General features: G+C 39.5%; 2 protein-coding genes across 2 annotated transcripts; one reads left to right on the forward strand and one right to left on the reverse strand.

Annotated features, from left to right (window-relative positions):
* Positions 1–942: 942 nt before the first annotated feature.
* On the forward strand, positions 943–5,490 carry RCE1 (Ras converting CAAX endopeptidase 1). Its single transcript, XM_053448998.1, has 8 exons — positions 943–1,109; positions 1,912–2,014; positions 2,509–2,592; positions 2,678–2,756; positions 2,883–3,050; positions 3,546–3,617; positions 3,716–3,778; positions 4,550–5,490. The coding sequence occupies exons 1-8, from the start codon at positions 988–990 to the stop codon at positions 4,783–4,785; spliced, it is 927 nt and encodes a 308-aa protein (XP_053304973.1). The 5' UTR covers positions 943–987; the 3' UTR covers positions 4,786–5,490.
* Positions 5,491–8,811: 3,321 nt separating this feature from the next.
* On the reverse strand, positions 8,812–11,099 carry CST6 (cystatin E/M). The gene is made up of 3 exons (XM_053449329.1): positions 10,868–11,099; positions 9,810–9,923; positions 8,812–9,180 (listed from the first exon to the last, which is right to left on the reverse strand). The coding sequence occupies exons 1-3, from the start codon at positions 11,081–11,083 to the stop codon at positions 9,097–9,099; spliced, it is 414 nt and encodes a 137-aa protein (XP_053305304.1). The 5' UTR covers positions 11,084–11,099; the 3' UTR covers positions 8,812–9,096.
* Positions 11,100–15,362: the final 4,263 nt, after the last annotated feature.

Below are 15,362 nucleotides of genomic sequence, written 5' to 3' on the forward strand. Positions count from 1 at the left end.
ATTTATATAGCGCCAGCAGATGCCGTAGCGCTTTACAATAAGTGGAGTAATTTAGACTCACACACAACGAGAAACTGATACATAAGGAGAAGAGGGTCCTGCTGTTCCGAGCCTACAATCTAGTCTAATTCAACAAATGTGGACCACCACGTCAAGCTTTAAATTTCTCATACAGCCACCAGGGTGTCTAAAGTAATGATGAATTAAGGCTGCATGTACATGACTGGATCCCGTCTGTGTGTGTATTCCCCTACTGTAAATGTGCTTTGGCCAGCACTGAACAGGGTATTTCAATGGCAAAATCTGATTAGGTAAAAAAAAAAAAAAAAATTCTTCAATTAAATTGTATTATTACTAATATACAATACAAATTTTACTGATTATTCACAACTTTAAAATATTGTCACCAAGCAAATCACTAATTAAAAATACATAGAGGTAACTATTTAAGTTTATGATGGCCCTAGTAACGTGTTGCTATGGTTTTTCTATTGCTCATAGTTCGGTTATAAGAACCTGCTATTTAAGATGCATTTTGCCCGAAGTAAAAATGGAGACTCTGCCTATGGCATTTATTATAAATTCGTTGCCATGACACTCGCTGTGGCAGTCTAAAGTTTGGAATATCCATAGCCTACATGCACATCTGTCACGACGCATTGCAAACTGTTTCAGTTCCCATATCCATTGCGGAGAGGTTCACGATGGTACGACCCGAAAAATAAGCGAATGACTTTATCAACTTCCACCATCCGTCTGCGCCTTCTCTAGTGTTTAGAACGATTTTCCGAACTGTCATTAAAATGACCAATGAGGGAAGCGGATGCTGCAGCGAATAAAGGAGTAGAAGCGTATATCCAATGAGCGTGTAGAGGTTTCTAGGCCGGCAAATGAAAGTGTGCGGAGCGTTGTTGTGCAGCCAATGATTATGTTACCTGGAACTCGGCGGGTTCTCCCAGGAAGAGAGAGCCGGTCGGTGTGGCAGCCATGTCCGAGGCTCATGGAGGGGAGCAGGCAGGCTGGCTCTGCGGGTTCTCCGTGCTCTGCTGCCTGACGCTAGCCTGCTCCTACGTGGGTAGTTTGTACGTGTGGAAGAGCGAGCTCCCCAGGTGATAAATATAAGCAGAAGGCGGTGGGCTGCTGTCAGACATCACTGTGGGAGATGGGTGCTGTAGAGTAAAGGGGTTAGAAGTCCACTGTTTAGCCTGTGAGTGGTGTTATGGAGTGCTGGCAAATAAAATGAATTGGCATAGATAGAGTGGGCAGTGATGATTGGGTAGGTGGGCTGTTTGTTATTACTGTATGTTACTGTTATAACGGTTCTGGATCCCATTCTGAACCACAGGACTATGAGTTATCCAACAATGTCACCGTGCTTGTTATGTACGCTATTACAAACATCTCAACAGCTTTGTATGGTGTGATAACAAAGTTAACCCGATACATGGAGTTTTATGCTCTGATGGATGACGTCGGGTGTTCAGTTTCTATCAGGGATTACCCTCTGTAGGGTTAACATGCTGCTCCTAATAATTGGGGTGGGTAAGATGATCTATGGTGCGCCACAAGCCAAGACAGGGCCGAGTCAGAACCTGACGTTGTCTTGTTGAGTCAAGCCAAACTATCCTGCGATATAAGAAAAGTTCCCATTGGTCTTGCAAGGATGAAAATCATAAACGAGCGGAGGGGTTTGAACCAGACTGGCTTTGGCTTGCTCGTCTCCCCTCTTCTGGTGCCAGCACTGGAATGCCCAGCGATGGGTAAGAAGAGAGGAATAATTTGTTTGCAGCACATAAAACTTTAAAAGCACCCAATATTATGCATATTTCCGAGCTTTAATAAATAGATTTTTTTTGTTGTTGTTGTTATTATTATTATTTTAGTTGAGTCTATTTTAATTTCCCATTTTAGGGACCACCCAACTGTGATCAAGAGGCGATTCACCAGTGTACTGATTGTGTCCTCCTTGTCTCCTCTATTTATTTGTGTTTGGAAACAACTGACCGGCATCAAGGCAAGTAATTGTTAGCGCCTGCGCGTCATGCTAAAAATGGGTACATTTGTAACACACCCTTTGCAGATTGATACGTAAGGGAAATATTATAGCGTATATCCACCAATAAAGTAACCTTAGACCGGCGCCCAGCAAGTGTTTCCTTTTGTTGGAAGGGTCATTCTAAACTGGTAAACTGGTATAGGTGGCATTTAGTTCAACTGATTTTGGACCACACATGTCCTCATTATAAGACGTTCTCTCAGTATGTTGGGCGTTATAATGGTTACATAGCTATGTTGGCTACCGGCTATAATTTATTTCTTATTTTTTAGTTATAATTTCTGTATTCCAATACTGAATGAAGATATAGCAGGCTTAAAGGAAGATTGCGCTTCACTCCGTGTATCATTCAATGTGTGTAAAATCACCAAGGCCTTCCAAATCATGCTGCAGCGTGCAAGGTTGATGGAGCGATATGCCAGTTATTGTCGCATTTCTTTTCTCATCTTTAGACTGATGCATCTCTACTCTATCTCATGGGTTTCCGCTTTGAGGGAATCATCTCTGCAACAATACTACCTCTGCTCCTAACAATGGTAACCCCACAATTCTCTTTGAACGAAACCTGAGACTTTATGACAAACTAGACCTGTCAAAGCCAATTGTCATCTGTATTTACAGATATTATTTCTTGGCCCTCTAGTCCAATTATCTTTGGACTGCCCGTGGGACTTTCTTGATGGTCTAAAAGTGGCTTTGGGTAAGTACTCATGCATATATTTTTACTCTTAAAACAAAAGGTATTATTTGCATGCTGTTCAGTTGCATTGTGTTCTAAGTGTATAAAAATGTGTCACTTTATATTTTTGTCGCTTTAAAACCACAGATCCCCGTTTCTGGTTGCTCTGTGTGACTGACATGCGTTGGCTTCGCAACCAGGTAATCGCTCCTCTCACTGAGGAGTTGGTGTTTAGAGCCTGCATGCTGCCGATGCTAGTTCCATGTACTGGTCCGGGGACCGCCATTTTTACCTGTCCCTTGTTCTTTGGCGTTGGTGAGTATGCTGAAAACTTAATTTTTTTTTTTTTTGGAGCAGGTTGCTTTTTTTTTCACAAATAGAAGATTTTATGAATTTCTGATATTATGCAGAATCAACAGATAAATATGTTAGCTTCACGTGTAACCCGGCATTAACCAGAATCGTGCATATATCGGGGAAAATAATGTAAATTATGCTCCTCCACCCCTTTCCTTACATTTGGAGATCTGATCCAACATCAGCATGGGTTGCAAGTGCTTTGGGGTTTGTAGGTGACTGGTTGAACGTTTACACGCATTCTACATGGGCCTTGTTTCGTTGGCTTCTTTACTCTACTGTGCTCTCCGTGGGAGAGATTTGGCCTGCATCTGTGTATATTGGGCAAAAGCCAGTGCCAATGTCAGCTCTTGTGTTTAGATAGCAAGACAGGTACATTAAAGCAGCATTTTTCTCAAGATCATATGGTGATATTACGCAACATATTTTATTTTCTTTTGTTTCTTTATCCAGCTCATTTCCATCATGTCATTGAACAGCTGAGGTTTCGCCAGGCAACAGTTATCAGCATCTTCCTTTCAGCTGGTGCGTTGGAATGATATAAGTATTTTGTCCTCCCTAATTTTTTTTTTTTTTGTATAATAAAGCTTCATGTGTTTATTTTTTTTTCCATTTCATTGTAGCTTTCCAGTTTTCATACACTGCAGTGTTTGGCGCATATACAGCTTTTATCTTTATAAGAACAGGTTAGTATGTTTCATACTTATGGCTAATAGTTGTAAAATTTGCTACATATCATACCAACATGCTGGCTTTGTTTATGCATATTTTCTTGCATTCATTCATGTTCCGTAAATACTTTATACGCTGAAACTTGCAAAAACAAAACACGGGTACAGGCCACTTGCTTAGTTTTATATACTGCTTCTTGGTTGCCTGGGTAACTGTGGAAGACACCATGTATATGAAATGTGTTAGCAATCATATATATTTAATATAGCTATCACACTCCTATCATGCACCAGCAGCCAATACATGCTAAACCCTGGCTAGCTGCCCGCTGTGCTACCAGCACAGATAAAATGCTGCCCTGCAGGATGGGGTGTGCACATCGCTTACAGCCTCCCTGTGCCATGCCCCCCCCTTACACATCCATGCTATCACGCACATATTCATTTACTCATTCATATACTCATTCCCTCAATCACGCATACTTGTTCATTCACGCTTCCCCACTCCCTTACCTGAACTGCAGATTTCCCGGTGCCGCTCGCAGACTTCCACAGGGACCGCTGCTTCCCTCTGCGTTGCTCGCCCTCTGTGCGAACAACTTCTCTTGACCCGCCCAGGGGAAGCAGGAACACAGCAGAGTCACGTGGCGTAAATTCACATGACTCTGCTGGGTTCCTGCTTCCCCTGGGCGGTACAAGAGACGTTGCTCACACTTAATAGTTTACATAATTGGGGATTGCTTATGTGTTTAACATGCTGTTTCTGATGGTGGTTTGTTTGTGTAGGACACCTCGTAGGCCCGGTCCTTTGCCATTCGTTTTGCAACTACATTGGCTTTCCTGCCATTTTCACAGCACTGGACCATCCCCACAGAGCAATCGTTCTTCTTTTTTATATTCTTGGCGTTACGCTTTTCTTTCTGCTGCTCTACCCCATGACTGATCCCACATTGTATGGGGACATACCAATCTGTCATTTATTGGAGAAAGGATCCACAGGCTATGGCTCCCTATGTTCTTGATTGCACCGGGAACCCAAATTCCATGTATTTACAAAGAAAACAGCGAGTTGAACCATCTGGTCGCCCGGGCTTCATTACTGTAACCAATCCTATACGGAATATTTTTCGATCCAATGGAAGTACAGTCTTACTTTATATCACATGAGTGTCATGACCTGATGAAGATGAGTGCTCTGAGAAAGCCAACATTCTTTTTGTGGGTAGCATGGATTTTTTTTCCTCTTTGGACGGTCTGCTAGTAACGGAGGAAGAATATATATTCCGGGTACTGAGAATATTGGATGTTCTCAAATCCAACACTAATCCGGAGGTTTTCCTCACAGCCATTTCTTGTATATTTTTGGAAGAAATTTTATTCCATAGTCTATTTTTGTATACACAGTGTTAACCAGAAATATTTTTAGATTTGTTGGGGACAGTAAGTATTTTCTTGCAGCACAAATGAGTCCCCCCAATTATCTTCACCCAAGACCTTTGCAACACTCTTTAGGACTCTGCGTAGAAAACAGTTGCTTCAGGGAAGCTGAAAACTGATTACTGTATGCAAATCGGCCAAGCACCGGTGCTGTAAGAGTTAGATTTTTTTTTTTTGATAAAAATAAAAAATGGGTAAATATTTTTTGGTAACACATTACACAAAAATTCCTTGTAATATATAATACACAAAACGTGTATTGAGAATTAAAGATTTCTTTCATTTTTAAGCGAGAATCTTGTAATGATCTTGGAAAAGCTGACATGTAATAAGCAATACTTTTATCCGCGTTCAAATATGTGGTTGTTTGCGACGGCACAAACAACAAGGCAGCTTGGTCGCTATTTTCATGGGGCAGAAAGCCGTGTACTTGAAGACGTGAGCGCCTGCCGTACAGGAATATAAACTTGTAAAGAACAAGAATTTGTTTAAAGTATAAATTGTGATCTAATGTAGGGTTTTGGTACAGATAATTTGTTCTACTTTGGGTGGGTCTGTTTTGGAATCAAGAGGCGCTCTTCCTTTTCTTTTTTTTATAGTCGGAAGGAACATTGTTGCTTGCCTTGTGTGCGGTTCAATAAGTATAACCTGTTGTCAGGCTTTGCTCACGCCGTTGACATCTGTGTGTAACTTTCTGTGGTCATAGAATACTTCATGGTTTTTTTTATTTAAATTTTTTTGGTTAAAACGGTTTGTTTCGGGATCTATTTGTATATGGGTTTTTCTTTGTTTTAGATATAGGCGGCTTAGAACATGTTAGGAGTAATATACTAAATAGCGATGGTTATTGTGCTTTCTGTGTTTATGCTCCATATTGTTTTGAATTGAGACGCTTCAGTGGCTTTGTAAGTACGAGGACCTTCGGGGTATACTTTCCACGAAGCTGACAATATTCATGTACTATAGCTGCAGGTCCTCTATTAACATAACTAGAGGAAGGCGGTTTACATTTTTTTTCCCCATAATCACAGCTTTTTGATTGATTTGTCAAATAACTAAAGTGCAAGCAATACTTTTTTCAAGTTTCGGGGGTCCGGGGCTTTGGGTAACAGCCCCTGCTTTCTTATTGATAATTTTGATAATACTCTCAATCGCCAAAGCTCCTGCTTAATATCCACAAGGGTTTTAGATGCCTCCCCCCCAAAAAAAATCAATGCAATGTTCAGTTAATCCCCTCATTATTTCTTATTGCACGCGCATGATTAATATACAGAGGATGACAAGGATTTTCTGAAAACATTGATAAATATGACCCATTATTTAATATGAAAAAATATAGAAATAAATGAGTGTATATATATTATACATACACTCATATCTCATATATATATATATATATATATATATATATATATATATATATATATATATATATATATATAATTCTATTTTGTATTCCATGTAGTCCCATTAACTAGCCACCACTTGGGTTTCTTAACATGCCGAACATGGCGTGATTGCATAGAATGCGATTATGCGTGCAAAGGGCTAAATATGTGCTGGTACTTGTTTTTATACAACATGTATACGTTTTCTGATCATGGAGTTATGGAAACTTAGACACTGACAGGTTACTGCTATAGAAACTGGTTTTGGGTTTTATGATTGTATGTGCTGTTCAACTACATTCTTCCTAGAAATATTTGGCTAAAGAATTTAAAATTAAAATACACGACTGCATCTGTTGATACTACTGAGAGATATCTGCAGAAAATCTATGTATTGACATATATATAAATGTCAATACACATTATATTTTTGTTTCCTTGATATTTTGATGAGAAGAGTCCTGTCTGTACATGTGTCAAATTATAATAATAATGCCATCTTTTGTATTGCGTGACGAGTCTACTCCTTCTCCCCTGTAGTAATTGTTGGCCTGTTTCAGGAAATTAGGTTGAGATGGGGAACAGCCCCAAGGTGTGCTTGCACTGTGATGATGCAATTAAGAAACTTCAGAAATTCTTTCACAAGACCCACCATCTTTAGTAAATCTTGGCACAACACAATCGGGTTTCAGTCGCCATTATTATTTTATTAAGAACCAACATTCTGCATCACTCTCCAACATGAGCTGCATGTGCCGAGGGGTCCCCTTATTCAAGATGGTGGTGTGTGCATAATTTGCTGTGTGTGTGATGCCTATGTATTTTAAATCCTTCACAGCACACTGCGCCATCGTGAATAGGTGTGCCTATCCACTCGCACCGCTCGGGACTGCTGCACACCGTTGGCATTGCCCCCTAACCCCGGGAAGTCCTGTGTAAACACGAGACATCTAGAAGTATAGGAGCCTCAATTTGATGCTCAACGTCAAGTAATGATCGGTAAAAATGAGCCTTGTATGGCATTCTACCATGCCATTTAAAAACTGTGTACCTATATGGTCCTAGCTGATCTATACTGAGATCATGTGGCTGGTTGGCAAGAAAACCTTGTCTGATCCTCACTATAAATATGTTTGGCCGGATGGGCTTTTGTGTAGATTTCTATCCACCACCAGCCAGACTGCTAATGTGGATGATAGCGGCACTTCTCAAAAGCGGGTGCAGCAGCAGCGGGGCAAAAGGGTACATTTTATTATTTTTTCCCTTAGCACTGTTTCTTTAGGAAAGATTTCTATTATATGTGCGCACCCTGCATACGGTTTGAGTGTTACGTAGTGTGTTCCAGAAATATAGTTTGAAGAAGAGAATAAAAAAATCTGCGCAAAAGAAAATATTAACCGATGCAAAATGTGTGGTGAACAAAATACATAAAATACCGTGGCTCACTTGGGCAGAGATTGGTGGCCAAGCGGCTGCACGACAAGTGTCCTGATGCTCCTAGTGAAACGCCACGGTTTGTCTGTTAATACTTTCCTTTTTTGTGGCTGTATTTTGGACGGGTAAGCTGCTAAACAATGCCCAACCTGCGCTCGGGAACTAAATACATTTTTATATACACATCTAAAAGTACCGGTAATATAAAAAAAAGTCTATTTGCCTTTGAAAAAAGTCTCCTTACTGCAGGGCACGTGGAAGTTTGTAAGATCAGTGCCATGCGTATGTTTATTTTTATAGCCATTTGGAGGTGGAGTTGTCTTTGTGTGTATTATGGATGTATATTTGTGTATTTTAACTTCTTTGATCTGTAAATATTTTTTATATATGGAAATCTTAAAATAAATGACTGTCTCTGTGTGCTGGAATATATGGCTGTAAAAATGTCTGCCTAGGAAACCTAGCGCTCGACTGGAAAGGTACTGAGAGTCTTTCTTCTGCTCAGCTGACAATCTTTTAACCGATTCGCACCCAGTTTTCTGTTTGTGTGTTATACAGGCAGGGTTCATCTTATATTGACAAAATTATTTCGTCTAGGGAGGCATTATTGTAATAAAAAGATTATTCCTTGCTGAAAACAGAATATTTATGCACACACGTGAAAAAGTATTTGCCCCTTTCCCGATTTTCTTCTGTTTTTCCTCGTTTGTTTTTCCTTATTTGAATGTTTCAGATCATTCAACTGCTGTTAGTATAAGAGAAAGACAATGCGAGTAAACAAAATGGAGCTTTTAAAATGATCATTTAATATATTGAAAGAGTTGATCAAGACCTGTATCACCCGTGCGAAAAAGTAAACCAGAATGGAGGTGCAAGTTATTGGAAAGGAATTCATTCCACGAGCATTAAAGACCAAAGAAAAGCAAAAAGTAATCTCTGCTCGAAATTAATCGACAATCAGGTTTAACAGAACTCCAGAAGAACAGCCGATTAATAATAATTTACTCAACATGAACCCTTGCAAATGTTAAGCAGAATTAGACAAAATTTGAAGTCATAGCATCAAAAATGTCATTAAACGGAGACGCATTCTTTCTTTGACATGGTGGTGGATGGTACCCATGGGACGTGGTAGATCTGAAACCTACATTGTATTTTCTGCAAAATAAGAGAAATGGGCAAGTTAGGAGTGAACTTTGAGTAAAGAATCCAATTGTCCCATTAAAGGGAAACTAGTGCTTTATACAAGAGCTTTGATTTGCATCGAGGAAAAATAACAATCTTATAATAACATACCCCTAAAAACAAAATCAACCTGTTACTCAGGTCTATATCCAGCATGTATCATAATAAACCCACTTTGGGAAGAGTCTTGAGTGGAAATACCCCACCCTGTAAAATGTCTGTAGTGTTAGAGGTTGAGCTCCTTACCTCGAGGACAGGAACTCCCATTGGGAGTCGAAGTTCCATGATTTAATATGTCGCGGGCGGCACTGATGATGGATTGCTGCTCTAGGTCAGGCCACGGGCAGCACCCATGATTACTACTAGAAAATCATGCCCACCACTGAGCGGGCAATAATGCGGCCATAGGAGTCTGATTCGTGTATAGAATACAACCGATGTAAATAAAAGGAGGTGTCCACTGACAAGACCAAGTCATCAAACATGCAGCAGCAGATACCGTGCATATCAGTCATATGTGAGATAATTAGTATGATAATGACATCATATGATACTTTAAGCTAGTTTTTACATGCCTACCCAACAACATAAAGTCACCTCACCTTCAGCTGCATGTTGCTTTGCAAGGGACACTTCTCAATAGGCTTGTTGTCACTCTTGCGGCATTCGGTGCTTCCAAGGATCATATTAAGCTTGTAATTCATTCCAGCCACCACCTTTATGAATACAAGATCATACATAACAGGTGAATTTACTCCATACGCCCTTAAAAAAGTGGGGTTTTCTTCACACTATATTACTCAAGGGCCACACCAACCAGGAATACTCAGAGATTTAAATTGTTCTGGTTGGAGTATGCTAACTCAGGAAAAACATATCAAGGTGTTTTGCCGATTCTGATCCCGGAAGAGACTTTAAGACACAATTAATGATGATGAATAAGACTTGTGCATTTAAAAAGGTATGTGCGATCCTTCTTGTAAAGATAATAGCCACACGTATATAGAACAAATGCATGTTACAGCGCAACATGAGTACAGTCATTTATAATTTAAATGCTATAAAACGGCCTCACTAAAGAATATTGAAGTATTTTATGCATACTTTAGAATAAAAGTTTCATAGGTTATGGAGAAGCTGCAGCTCCCTGCTTTCTCATTGGTCCAACAATAATAAAATTATTTTTTTTATTAGAAAAAGAAAAACCCCTTACATCCCATTATCCTGACATCTAAAATGTATAACCCCCATGCCCCCATTCACAACCCCCAAACCCTTTATTAGGTTATTAATTAACCAAAATTAGGTGGGTTTTTTTCCTAATTTTCTCTAGTTTTTACTAAATTTCTCATCCTAAATTTTCAGCTAATAATGGCATCAAAAGAAAGCTCTATCTCTCCTTGAAAAAACAATATATATCGCAGGAAAAGAGAATAATCTCTGAACCGACATACCGCAAAATTGTTAAGGGACTTGAGCGACCAAAAACCCCTGGGACTGAAGGGGTTAAAGCATTTGTTGTTAAATTAAACATTATTGTTTCTGTCATATTTTATATACAGACTCTAAGAAAGGGTAATAAACAAATAAAGATAATAATGACAGTCGAGCTGTCACACGTTAGGGTGGTTGTCACACGTTAGGCTGGTTGTCCGGGTACCTGTTGTTCGGCCCCTAGAAGCTGCACCATCCTGTACAAGGTATTGCCGGAGCTTTCTTTGTTGTACGTCCCCACGCTGAAAGCCGCCATCTGTTGCACCGAAGGACTTTTCAAGTCCGCCGGCGACCACCCGCCAACCATCCCCCCGGGCAAGCAGAGCGCCCCGTCCCAGCACAGGCAGCAGACGAGCAGGAAACACACACCGCGGGCCAGCATAGTGCAGCAGGAACTGCCGGATTGACAGCAGGTACAGCAGGTAACCGTGCAGAGGGGCGGCACGGGGGGGCGGGTACATTCTGCTCGCAGCCAATAGGTTCCAAGTATTCATTTTAGGGACAACTGAGAAACACCCCGACTATTCATAGAGCTGTAGTCGGGCGCAAACACTAACTTTATGCCCTCTATGCAACTTCCGAATGTTTAGTTTTAAAACGAAATAAACATCAGCAGCTCCACTATTCGGTTGCGTCATAAAGTAACTTGTGGAGAATTTAATTCCAATGTAGTAAATATGAGCGTTCTAAGCAGTTTCGGCCAAAGTTTCCTCATCGGCCGGTTAGCTCAGTTGGTTAGAGCGTGGTGCTAATAACGCCAAGGTCGCGGGTTCGATCCCCGTACGGGCCAGTGTTTTATTTTTTTACCCGTGACTGCATATGACACTTTTCGATATTGTAATTTTAATGGAGGAAATTGTTGTCATAATAATATAACAGAGAGAGGATATGGAAATATTAATAATTATAATTTTTGCAGGTATGAGTGGGACAGTTAAAGACACATTGGTTTTGTTTTTCTAGCTGTCTTTGAACCACACAGTCCCTGCCTTCCTGATTGATGCCTTTTTTCAGTGAAAATAACTTTAATTTACCTAAAAAAAAACCCAACCCACCTAATCTATTAAACCAAACTTTCTTTACCTAGTTTAGAGTCAGGTTTTCTCCCTCAGACTTCTGAGAGCATCTTGTGTAAAAAAATCTATGCATCTACCTGACACACTTTTTAACATTTTTATCCACATGCGACCCAAAAAAATGGATTTAAACAAACAATACTAATGGTTGTAGTAGAAAGTCCATTAGTAAATACATTTAACCGGCCAAATCGTTTTGCCTAAAAATAAAATTGACTAATAATAATTTTAAAAAAACATTGGCTACGAGAACTATGTACAGTATATTTTCAGCTGTTTTCTGTGATGTGATTTACCATAATTGCCTCTAGGTGGCACTGTTGCACAAAACTCTATCTACAGTGGCATATGTAGCCACCTTATGCATTCCTATACATTAAAATGTGGATAAAACAGCCACAACACTTATTCAAAGGACCGTGTATAATTATCCACAGTACAGTATATATGAAAAGTGTATTTTAGCAGAAAAAACACTACAGCACATGGACGTTCTCCATTCAAATGCACAACACTTGTACCACCAAGTGAGGGCATCACCAAGAGGACATTAATAATTGTGGTAAGTTAGCATTGGGCAATGGCCACCACATAGAATCTGCAGAAAGTCTTTGTTCTTCAGCTGTTTCTGGCAAGTTTCTCGCTCCGCAAGGAGGCTGCTGGAAACCTACAACCTTTCTTAGGTCTAAGTTACATGATTTTCTACTTCTTGGGTTCATAGTAGTGACCCCCGGAGAGTTCCCAGGTACGGTTATGTCTTGTTTTCCCATTGTACTGCACCATGGAATATTATGATGCTATACAAACCAATAATGATAATGATTATAATTTTGGAAATACTATACAACTACAACAGTAGTTTATAGAATGTACATTATGCACATATGTAATGGATGTTTAGTTAAGATATCCTTATTTTATGTGGCTTAAAGAACACATTTAGCCCCAACTAAAGTGGATGTACTCCTACTCCAATCACAATGACCTTTTTAAAAACAAAAAACCATTGGATTGGTTTGGTTTTGATATATATGTATACACTAACTGGTCACTTTATTAGGTACACCTGTTCAATTGCTCGTTAACAAATAGCCAATCACATGGCAGCAACTCAATGCATTTAGGCACGTGGGTGTCACGAACCGGGTGAACAGGTCTGGTAGGAGCCCAGGTGTAGGGGATACAAGGGGCTCCATCTGTACCCCGCAATGCATGATGCCTGGGGGTTGTTACAGACAGGTGCAGGAAATAAACCACAGACAGAATATGCAGATAAGATCTGTATTGCAGATGATGTTAAAAACAACATATATAGATAGGTAAGTCTCTTAGCCGGAAGCCCTCTGGATAGGGTGCACACGACAGGTAGCCCTCTGGATGGGGCACACACGACAGGTAGCCCTCTGGATGGGACGCAAAGCAGGAACAAGTCAGGATCAAATAGTAAATCAAAATAGAAAAAGGCACTCATGGGTTCCATCAGGCAGATTTATTGGAAGAGATGAACAACAACGTTTCGACCTCACGATGAGGTCTTTATCAAGTTGACCACACAAGTAAAAAGTAAAAGTTTAAATAGCACATATCAATAAATGGATAGCCAATCAAAAGACCAATCTAATCTAACACCATGTGTAGTATAATTGATAATCATGTATTAACATAAGTAAATATTCAAAAGTATACATCGCATAATAAATAAATGATACTTGCAGATGTTAAAAGAAACCAGTGACAAATAAAGAAATATATTAAGATCCATATGTATTAAATAACCAAAGGGAATATATTAAGAAGATACCCATAAAGTATGTGTAATCAGTGTCTGTAATAGACACTTACAGAGATTTAACTAGTGCAGTTCCATGTAAACACAATCAGTGTTAATACTCCAAAAGAAGTGTGAATTAAATCAAACCAAACAACCAAATCGGCAAAAGCCAATATGCTGATTAAAATAAGAAAAAAAGGCAAACATTTGTCAGCACTAAAGCGTGGTGACGTTCTGCGCATGCGCAAGCTTATTCCATGCATGCGCAAGAGCATTATCTCTGATAAAATAGTGCAGGTGTATTCCTAAAGTGCAATAGCATTACCAAGTGTATGTATCATCAGATCGCCATCTGTTATCATAAAGACCAAACAAATAGTAAAAACGATCTATTGTGAAGGAATAAATAGTTATATGAGACTGATTGCACATACTTTATGGGTATCTTCTTAATATATTCCCTTTGGTTATTTAATACATATGGATCTTAATATATTTCTTTATTTGTCACTGGTTTCTTTTAACATCTGCAAGTATCATTTATTTATTATGCGATGTATACTTTTGAATATTTACTTATGTTAATACATGATTATCAATTATACTACACATGGTGCTAGATTAGATCGGTCTTTTGATTGGCTATTCATTTATTGATATGTGCTATTTAAACTTTTACTTTTTACTTGTGTGGTCAACTTGATAAAGACCTCATCGTGAGGTCGAAACGTTGTTGTTCATCTCTTCCAATAAATCTGCCTGATGGAACCCATGAGTGCCTGGAGCCTTTTTCTATTTTGATTTACTGGGGAGCTGGCCCTTCCTGGCACAGCTAAGCACCTGAGTTCCTGTGGGAGTGTGTGCAGATTCCTCATTCTGGTGACACTCTCAGGATCAAATAGTAAGTCAGGAACAGGTACAAGGCCAATGCAAACGGTCCACTAACTACAATGCAAAGGCCCTGACTGAAGGGCTGGGCAGGTTTAAACAGTCAGGCTTGATCAGGCAACAAGGTGCAGCTGTACATGATGATCACTCTGAGTGATTCATAGTGACAAGGGCAGCCACTAGTGGATGTGTGTATTCCAGGCTGCGAAGGGTGGAATGTTACAGTGGGCGTGGTCAAGACAACTAGCTGAAGTTCAAACCGAGCATCAGAATGGGGAAGAAGGGGGATTTAAGGGGTCAGAGGAGAACGGGCAGACTGGTTCAAGATGACAGAAAGGCAACAGCAACTCAAATAACCAAGGTATGCAGATTACCATCTCTGAACGCACAACACGTCGAACCTTAAACTGCGTGATGCCATCGTGTCCATATTAATATAATGAGATGCGCGGTCTACCTTAAAGTAGGTATCTATGACAAGTTTAACCTCTTCTGTAAATAATGTATAGCTGACATATTATGACATATATTATGTATAGCTGACAAGTATGATTCATTTCTATTTGTGAATTAAATAATAAATTATTATAGCCTCTTAATATTTTTTATAGAGGATTTTCTATTTGTCAATTAAATAATAAATTATTATAGCCTCTTAATATGTTTTAATAGAGGATTATAACCAAAGAAACCAAAAATCTAATCCAGGGATGACAGGAAGCTAAAGTTATACAGTACCTATATATATAACTAAGGCTAGCGTTGTGCCCGGTCACACATTTTTGCCCAACCTAAAGGTGGTCATTCTGCAGTGTATTATATATAGTCCAAATGTTCTCACTTTAGACATTGCCCAGATATTTTTTAGATTCCATACGAAATGCAACACTCCTTCACCATATTCTGTTGGCTGTGTCGGTGTACGT

This window comes from Spea bombifrons, chromosome 10, assembly GCF_027358695.1.
Source record: "Spea bombifrons isolate aSpeBom1 chromosome 10, aSpeBom1.2.pri, whole genome shotgun sequence".
In the NCBI taxonomy this organism is placed as follows: domain Eukaryota; kingdom Metazoa; phylum Chordata; class Amphibia; order Anura; family Pelobatidae; genus Spea; species Spea bombifrons.

Bases quoted from the DNA above. Each gene is read 5' to 3' on its own strand.
- RCE1 (XM_053448998.1), top strand. From the start codon at position 988: ATGTCCGAGGCTCATGGAGGGGAGCAGGCAGGCTGGCTCTGCGGGTTC. The intron at 1,110-1,911 runs GTGATAAATATA...TTCCCATTTTAG, and splicing joins TGGAAGAGCGAGCTCCCCAG to GGACCACCCAACTGTGATCA. The intron at 3,779-4,549 runs GTTAGTATGTTT...TTGTTTGTGTAG, and splicing joins TTTTATCTTTATAAGAACAG to GACACCTCGTAGGCCCGGTC.
- CST6 (XM_053449329.1), bottom strand. From the start codon at position 11,083: ATGCTGGCCCGCGGTGTGTGTTTCCTGCTCGTCTGCTGCCTGTGCTGG. The intron at 9,924-10,867 runs GTACCCGGACAA...GTATTCATAAAG, and splicing joins TTCTAGGGGCCGAACAACAG to GTGGTGGCTGGAATGAATTA. The intron at 9,181-9,809 runs GTGAGGTGACTT...CTTATTTTGCAG, and splicing joins AAAGCAACATGCAGCTGAAG to AAAATACAATGTAGGTTTCA.